The following is a 9,180-nucleotide window of genomic DNA, read 5'->3' as shown; positions in this document are numbered from 1 at the left end:
TCACTACTATTTTTTTTTTAAATTTAGTAAAACCTTTTTTATTAGAAATCTCAAAATGTTGAGGGCCCTAGAATAAAACTAGTCTAAAAAGAAGAAAAAAAAAGAGGAGGAAGAGAGAAATTGGAGAATTTAATTGCTGTTCCATTTTGACTGCTGACATTCTAGAAAACTCTTACCGAGTGAATACCCGAAGGTAGTTGGCAAAATGAATACGATGGTATTCAGCATTCACACACTGGCCACCTACCACTCAACAGGTCAGAGAAGTCAGTCCATTTCTCCAATAAAAACACACTGATTTCACTCTTATCTGGCCATTTCCATCATTTCCAACTCCTCATTATCACAGACATATTGGACTTCTCTCTTCCTCTCTTTCTCTCTCTAGCCATACAAGGGGTTCCCTGAGGTAAATTCATTTCTCTTTCTCTTTTGCTTCTTCAAAAATTTCTGCATCAGTATATACGTCGTGATCTTATTCTGAATATATATTTATTTAATTTTTCCTATTTATGTGAGTATTCGATGTTTGACTTTTGACTATTCACTCGATTCATTTTTGCTTGATTTTCACACTGATCGGTATCACTAGGCTAACTTTGGATTTGATCCTGATACTGTTCGTATCTCTTTATGATGAAATGTTGGATTCAACTTCTGATATAGCAGATCTAGAGTGTTCTAGAACTTTCTCTTTTTAACCGTGTCGTGTCTGCGATGTGAGCTAATTTTTCTGTGGTTAATGATTGTTGAATAAACGTAGGTGTATTAAGACTTCACCTTGCGAAGATTCTGTCTCTGATGTGTGGGTCGATCTAATAAGAATTTGGTTACTCCGATTTAAGAGGAGTATTTGCCTTTTCGAGCGTGTGATTGTCTGCTGGAGTTTATGAGTGACGCACAGGCATTTCTTGTGAAAAAGATTGTATGTAAAACTAGTAGGGGAACCAGAAATTTATATGAAAAAATAGAAGAGTGACACCTAGGACTTGAACCTGTAACATAAAGCAATTTTTGGACCCTCTTTACCACTGCAATAGAATCTTTCCTTATATCAAGGGGATTTAATAGTTAATATATAACCAAAAAAAAAAAAATCAGTTTTTGCCCTATCTGCACAAACCCTCCTGCCTCGCTTTGTTCCGTCCCTCTGTAAAAAGTATCACCTACCTACCAGTTGCGCCCAATTAAATCCTGCTGCAAATATATGTTTACTGCCTTTATTTGATGGCTCTTGGATTAGAAAACAGTTTCTTTTTTCTTTTTTTTCCTTTTGTTCTTGTTCTATTTTTTCGCAAGTATTTGGATTGTGAGAGAATTGTTTTTTCTTTTTGGTTGTTTTGGAGAGAATCAGAGTATTTTGTGAATATTCATGGTAAATGATCCACTGTTTAGTGTTCTATAAAACAAATTTTGTGTTTTCTTTACTTTGTTTTATTTCCAACAAATAGTAGTTTTTTATAGTGGTGGTGTTCGTTCCAGCTTGTGTGCACCTCGACTATTACACAGAGTACTGACTATCTCCCTCCGGTATTGGTAATGTGTAACTTTGCTCACAAATAGTTAGACAGATTGGGAAAGAATTACCTAGCATTTGTTTGTGTTTGTTGGGATTTGAACCATCCACGTCATTGACTGCTATGTCACTCCTTGGGTGTTATTTCCGGAAAGACAATTTTGGCTTGTTTAAAATTGTAAACAAACATGTCGAATTGTTCTTGAATTCCCTCTTTTAAATATTCAGGCTAATATGGTTGAGATGACGAAATGGAGTACCTCACATTTTGGATGTCACTTTATCTGATAGCTTGCTTTCAAGATGAAATGTATATTACCTGGCTTATGACTGAAGTCTTGTTTAACTGATTGTGTGAACACAATTTTCTATTTATAAGTTCAAACTTGTTTATGGGGTGTTGTCTGTCATCTTATGAAAGAAGATGCATATTAAACTATTGATATGCTTTGTATTGGCTCTTATACGTGTTATCTTGATAACAGACTCTTGTATCATAATTTTCTAGATCACATACAAAAATGGTGAAAGCCGTTGCCGTCCTTAGCAGCAGTGAAGGTGTTAGCGGCACCATCTTCTTCACTCAAGATGGAGATGGTAAGTTTAACTTTAATGATGGTAAAATGGTTTATTCCTGCACTTATCATGGGTGATCTCTAATTGATGAAATATATACAGCACCAACCACAGTTACTGGAAATGTCTCTGGCCTAAAACCCGGACTTCATGGCTTCCATGTCCATGCCCTTGGTGATACCACAAATGGCTGCATGTCAACGGGTAATTTTATCTACTGAAGAAGAGGACATAGAAATTAATTCTAGACAATTTTTCATTTTGGATTTCTTCCCTGTAAACCTGCAGGACCACATTACAACCCTGCTGGTAAGGAGCATGGTGCTCCTGAAGATGAGGTGCGTCATGCTGGTGATCTTGGTAACATCACAGTTGGGGAAGATGGTACGCATTCCGTGTTTAATATATTGAACTGAACCTCATTGAAGTTATCCTTATTTTGTTTCAAATAAAAAATCTGCAATTCGAAGACTTTAATTATCTTATGTTACCTAGTGGGTTTTGGTTCGACATGGTGTGTAGTGGTAACCCCCTGCCTTTGGAAGTTCATTCCGCTGCAGTAAAGGTTCACCCATAATTTTATATCTTGAAAAACTCAAATATTTTGCACAATGAAGCCAAAATTGATTTCAAAGATGTCATTGCCTCCCCCCCCCCCCCCCAAAAAAAAAAAAAAAATTCAGTTCCAAATTAGGTAGCATTGCTAATGATACAATCGTTGCAAAATTTTCAGGTACTGCATCTTTTACCATTACCGACAAGCAGGTAAATTTCTTTGTTGAATTCTTATCTTTAATCTTGTTCTACACTTGTTTCTGAATTAATAAGCAACCTGAACTTTTGCAGATTCCTCTTGCTGGTCCACAATCCATCATTGGAAGAGCTGTGGTTGTTCATGCTGATCCTGATGATCTTGGAAAGGGTTAGTTCCCCAACTCCAGCATCTAATACTTATAATGAGCTAGTACGGCATACTTCTATTTAATATAAGAGAAATATGGAAGACAAAAGAGGCTGAAGAAGTTAGAGACAAAATACAACCTTGATATTCAGATTTTGATTTAAGATTGCGGCCAATCTTCAACTCTAGTCCGTAGTGCTTGACATATGATTTACTAAAATTTTACCTCATCGCTGGTCAAAATTGTATAGAAATATTATTCCCTTAATGCACGTTACCTTCTCAAAAAAAAAAAAAAAATTATTCCCTTCATGTTTTTCTTAATGAGTCAATTTGGAAGATTCAGTGTAGTTATTGAAAATATTACAGATCTGATAAAATAAGTCCAAATGTGATTGTTTGTGTGATATGTTCTAGGTTAATTTGAAGAAAATGATGAAGGTTCATTTAAAGAAGTTTAGGCAAAGTGAAAAAGGAGCTCTAATCTAACCATGACCACACTAGCAAGGATCCACTTTTATCTTTTGCCATATCTCCCCACGATCCATAAGATCTCATCTTTTTCTTCCTTCGATGGATTTGCCAATCTGTTTATTGAGCAGAAATAGAATGCCAGGTAATTGCTGTCTCGAAAATCAAGTGGGAGGTTTGCATTCCTACGTGATGTTCAATCTCCTCAAAGAATTAGGATGTGATCTCTATATATGCCCTCTTGGAATGGATTGGGGTTACTTTATTTTTTAATGACAGAGAAATCCCTGAGGGTAGGTGGCACATGGTTCGTAATTCGGTGGTTAATTGACCTGTCCTCTGTCCATCTCCATTCAAATATCAGACATTTGCCAGTGCAGAGTTCGTACCTGTGATGTGCCCCTAACCCACGCATCACGTGTTGCGCTCTTCCCACTAGTCCAAAGCCTTGGGGGTCAGGCATGAAATGATGTTATCCAAGTTTTATTTTGAACTTAAATCTTCTAATAGCTTGAAAGAAAGGTGGACTGAGTGAACTAATAAGGAGAATATATGACAATGACAAGTTATTGACTTCTCTTTTTGCCTATAGTTAAGTCGTTGCGAGGCCTTTGTTTTATTCCTTTAAAATTACTACTAAACAATTGGTGATTGAGGCTGGATTAGGACCCATAGGTTAAACAATAGTCTTTTCTTTTCCTTTTAATGTGTTTGTATACTCAGCGTGGTTGGAGCAAGGTAGCTGTCCTCCCCCAGTTTGCAAAGTGTGAGGTGACATGCAAATATTTGAAAAGGATGATCAGGATTACCAAATATCAACTTTTTTTGAAAATAGAAGGTAGGGAAGTTGAATTTAGTTGCAAGTAAACCAAACGGGCATATGATGATATCATGAGATGAGGATTATGGATCTTTTTTGCTACATTTTGGTACGAAGCTCAGTATTTGCACACAAAAGAACCTGGTGCCTGGTGTAGTAACATTGAAAACCCTTTCATGGAATAAAAAGAGGATAGGGTTTAAATATAATATACTTTTTGTAGCATATTTATTACTCACTTTTACTTAATTTGACATAAAATTTGCTTTTCTGCTGTTTTAGGAGGACACGAGCTCAGTAAAGCCACTGGAAATGCTGGTGGAAGGGTTGCTTGTGGTATGTATTAATTGTCTAACATCGTTTACCTTCTGGAACTATATTCATCTATGTGGCTCATTTGCTCTTAGTCATTTTAACTATGCTTTGTAGTTACATCGATCAACTGTTGATCGTGGGTTATAGTCATTGGTTCTTTTTTTTTTTTTTTTTTTCCAAATGGTTATTTTAGGCCAGTTGTTTGCATAAGAGGTGCAAATAATTTAGATGAATATAGTTCCTGGCAATGTGTGCCAAGTCATAGGGGTAACCATGAACAAGCAAAATAGAAGCATAAAAGATTCTTTTGCTTTCAAATTTAGTTTAACATTAGCCAATGAGCTTTCAATTGGGCAACATTGAATCATCTGCTTTATCAAGAATGAAATAGAGAATCATATTGGGCCATCCTGGCTTTGCCCTTAATTATGTTAATACTTAGTAGTAACATGTGGTATTGTCACTCTTGTCAGGTATCATCGGCCTCCAGGGTTAATTACTCATGTACCATGAAGATTCTCAGCTGCTAGTGGAGGGTATCTTGGAATAAGGTTTCATTGGAGCTATTGAGCATTGTTGTCTATGTTTTTATCATGTGATACCTCTTGTTTTTGAGTTGAGCCAATCATACATGATATAGCTCTAATTTCCAGTGTGTGAGTTGTACTAGTTTCTGCCAACAAAACATTAACCGTAATAAAACATAGTCCGTAGCATTGCTGGTTTCTTAGATTTGAATGTTGTCATTTCAATTGGATGGTTTCGACGCTATACAATTCATACGGATGGAAAAGACAGCCTGCCATTTTTCTCATATATTGCGTTTTTACTTTTAGCAATGGTCTCAAACTCAGCCAGTTGGTGTGAAAATTAGTTCAAGATGGCAAATGGAAATATGCACAGACATTTTAAGCACTTGATAGTTTGTATTTTAACTGGTCTCAGCTGGCGAAAAGCACTTCAAGATTCGTTGTCATTGCTTGCGTTCATTGAAATGCCTGACATGAATACAATTGCTTCGATCGCAGGCTTACCAACTACTGCTGTAACTGACTGAGATTTACCTATTCCAGTACCATGTGTGTCAAAAAGGTCTCCTTTATTCTTTAGATTCGTCCTTGTTTAACTGCAGAGTGAACAAACATCTAAAATGATGTTTTACTGGCCGTCGTGGAATATGTTTGGATCAAGAATACAACTTGTCCATGAATCTGAAACCAAGAAAAGGACAAAAGCACTTAGTAGTGGTTCTACCACTTACCTTTTTCGTTCTCCTTTAACTTACTCTATTTTTATGCTGATGCGAATCTATAGCCAGATTAAAAAGAGTCCTGAAGATCTCTTGACCTAATATAGGTATGCCAACAATTAATTTAGCTGGGACACTAATAAGTATAGGGATCTTTAAAAGGATAAAAGTTACAAGAGAAATCATAGTTTTCTTTGAATTTTTTGTTTTTTTAAAAGCATTATAGAGAATACAGTGACCAAACAGTTGCGTCTGAACTTGAGTGCCTTATTCTTTTGCTGCAGCTCAGCATCAGTAAAATCCTGGGTGGCAAATGAGCTGTTTGGGCGGAAGTTGGGCGGGTCAAGATGGGCTGAATAAATAAGGAATTTTTATACAATAGCTTAAATATATCAAATACATCTTATAACCACACAAAGGTATCTATAATCCGTAATATAGCAAATCGTATCTATAGATGGCTAATTACTACCAAAAGATAGTGCTTTATGAAAATTTCTGAATAAATAAATGCCCTGCCCAAAGTTCATTTGGGTCAAGATGGACCAAACAATGAGTCGTAATCCAACCCGCCCAACTTGACCCAATATTTCCAATGTGAGCATGTGATTTTTGCCTCACTTGAATTATTCCTATAAAATTCATAAAACTAGGATTTCTCCTTTAATTATTTGATTTTAGGATTTAATCGCATGTTTTTGTGTTTGTTTGCATTGGCATAATTCATTAAAAATACAAAAAAAATAAAAAAAAATAGCACATTTGCATTTAGAACCCAATTTTATATTTTTTAGGTTTACTAGTTAATTTACATTGCAAAAAATAAGAGAAAATAACAAAAAATAGTCCTTTTGCATTTTTACTTTTAATTCTCGATTTTTTCTTAGTTCTCTTTTTAAATTAGGATTTAGTTAATTTTAGAAAATTAGAGTTAAATCAAGTCTTCTCATTTTAATTTTGTATTTAACAAAAATCTAAAAAAATGAAATGAAATGAAAATGAATTGAAATTAAATAAAAGAAAGGGAGTAATTGAAAAGAAAATAAAGAGAAAGGGAAAAGGCCCAGCCTGTTTGGGGCCAATTTCGTGTATTTCTACCTCTAGCCCAAGCCAAATCCCACCAGACCCGGTCAATAAGCCCAAGACCCATCTCAGAAACCCGGTCCAGCCCCCTTCTAATTGAAACGACGTCGTTTCATGGTCTTTGAATCAGGACCGTTGGATCTCATCAATCCAACGGTCCGGAACTAATGATGATTAAGGGTATAAAAGTGTCGGATGCCTCCCCCTACCCCCTCTCACCGTCTCTCTCACACACCTCTAACCCTAGAGAATGTAACGCCGCCCCTTTCCGCCGTCTGCCGCTGGACGGAAATCGCCTCCGCCGGCGGCGATTAACCAATCACTCCCAAAAATACACCACTGCTTCCTCTCTTCATCCTCATTATGAATCCAGCCTCATTTTCTTTCAAATCCCACCCTAATTCGTCGAATAATCCAAACCCTAACGCTGCCTCCGCCGTACACGGTAGCGCCGCCACCCAAACTCAACCAAAATCACACCCCATGGCCTCCTCGACCCCCTCTTCCTAAATCCCAAACCAAAACTATTCAAATCCAGGTTGAACCCTTCGAATTTTAGATCTAGGGTTTCATTCAAGACGGGTTAAATATTTCAAGGCTCACCAGTGTTTGATTTGAGTTCCAAATAAGGTTATGTGCTTGTTCTTGGCAAGAACAAGCATATAACATTATTTGGGGATTCGATTCAGGGTCAGTCGATTAAGAAGCTAGAAATCAGTAAGTCTTTCTTTCTTTATTTGATTTTCTTTTTATTTCGTTTAGTTTTTGTTTATTTTTTCTTCTTTGCTTTGCATAATAACTTCGTTCAATTATGGTATCCTCTCTTTAATCAATCACTTTTCATGTTAATTGATTTAGAATTCTTAGGGTTTTAATTGATTTTATTCCGTTAATTCTGTCTTGTTTTGTTTTTATTTTGGTTTAATTTTTTGTTCTGTTTTGATTTATGTTGGTTTGATTTAGTGTTTGGTTTCGATTAATTGATCCATGAATGTTATTGTTAATTTGATTTTAGTTTCAATTCTGTTCGTTTACTGTTAAATTCACTGCTTATCTTGGATTATAATTAGAATTAATTCGATTAGTTAGATTTGATTATTTCAATTTTAGGATTGGTTTGGATATAGCTGAATACACCCTAGCCCCTGATTGATTAATTCTGTTTAGTTTGGACTAAGTTTAAGAGGGTTGGGGGATAGTTTGACTAAGTTGGTAATTTCAGATTGACTAAAAGGGTAGTTTAGGAATTTTAGATAAAAGGAATCTTGTAGTAACTGAAATAGAATTCCCTATAAGCTTCTAGATAGGGGTGTTAATTAGAATTTCAGTAGTTTAGTGTTTAACTTGAGAAACAAGTCAAAACCTTAGGGACTAACTAGCTTAAAATTGAAAATAAAAGAGGGGCTAAGGGTGTAAACTGAAAATCTGAGAGAGCCCTCAATTTCTGCCTATAAAAGGCAATCTCTACTGCCTTGTTTCACAAGTTTGAACATCTGAAAATTTGAATTTCAAAAATTCAAAAACCAAAACTGAAATCTGAGAGCTAGAGAGTTCATTTTAGATCTTAGTTCTTCAAAAGCCCAAAAATAACACAAAAACTCCCAAAATTACTGTTCCATTGAATTTGTGGAGTGATCTCGAAGTTTCAGGTTCTGAAATTCAATTTCCAGCTTGAATAAGGTTGGAAAATGGTTTAAATGGTCCTGCCAATTCAGTAGTGAAGGTTTCAGGGATCCTGGGGGTTATATCAAGTCGATTTTGGGTCGCTCAAGCTTATTTTTGGTTGTTTACTGGTTTTGCAATCTGAAATCAACTCCTGGGCTGATTGACACTATTTTCTGGGTTCAAAATCGATTTTATTGCTGCTGTATTTCTGCTGCTCAACTGATCCTTAATTTCATTTTATTTGTGCAAATTTCCAGGTACAAGTTCTGAATCCACGACAATGTATGCTTGATTTGAGATGTGAAATAGAAGCTTCAAATTGATCCCTTGCTGGCTGCTCTTATTATTTCTTTCCTGAATATGCTCGTAGATTAGTTTAGTTAAAATTTGAGTAATTGAATGTTGTAATTAATTCAGACTGTTGGACCTTTTAACTGTATGAATGTTCTGCAAATAGCTTCAGCATAGTATAGTTAGTTCATCCTTGAATTTTCATGTTAGTTGGAATTTAAGCTTAGAATAGTTTATTGGTTAGAGGTCGAACACGGAAGAAGCATGAACTTTCTTACTAAATGTAGAATCAG

General features: G+C 35.7%; 1 protein-coding gene across 2 annotated transcripts; it reads left to right on the top strand.

The window, feature by feature from the left end:
* On the top strand, positions 222-5,413 carry LOC109225256 (superoxide dismutase [Cu-Zn]). 2 transcript variants are annotated; one of them, XM_019389857.1, is made up of 8 exons: positions 222-409; positions 2,025-2,113; positions 2,195-2,296; positions 2,381-2,476; positions 2,826-2,857; positions 2,939-3,014; positions 4,567-4,620; positions 5,073-5,413. In XM_019389857.1, exons 2-8 carry the CDS (start codon positions 2,038-2,040, stop codon positions 5,093-5,095), a joined length of 459 nt encoding a protein of 152 aa, XP_019245402.1. In that variant the 5' UTR covers positions 222-409; positions 2,025-2,037; the 3' UTR covers positions 5,096-5,413. The 2 variants fall into 2 exon arrangements, with proteins under 2 accessions (XP_019245402.1, XP_019245403.1); XM_019389858.1 differs by having other exon boundaries at positions 241-409; positions 2,002-2,113.

The sequence above is a fragment of the Nicotiana attenuata genome, chromosome 5 (genome assembly GCF_001879085.1).
Source record: "Nicotiana attenuata strain UT chromosome 5, NIATTr2, whole genome shotgun sequence".
Classification (NCBI taxonomy): Eukaryota; Viridiplantae; Streptophyta; class Magnoliopsida; order Solanales; family Solanaceae; genus Nicotiana; species Nicotiana attenuata.
This window is presented reverse-complemented; position numbering and strand designations above follow the sequence as displayed.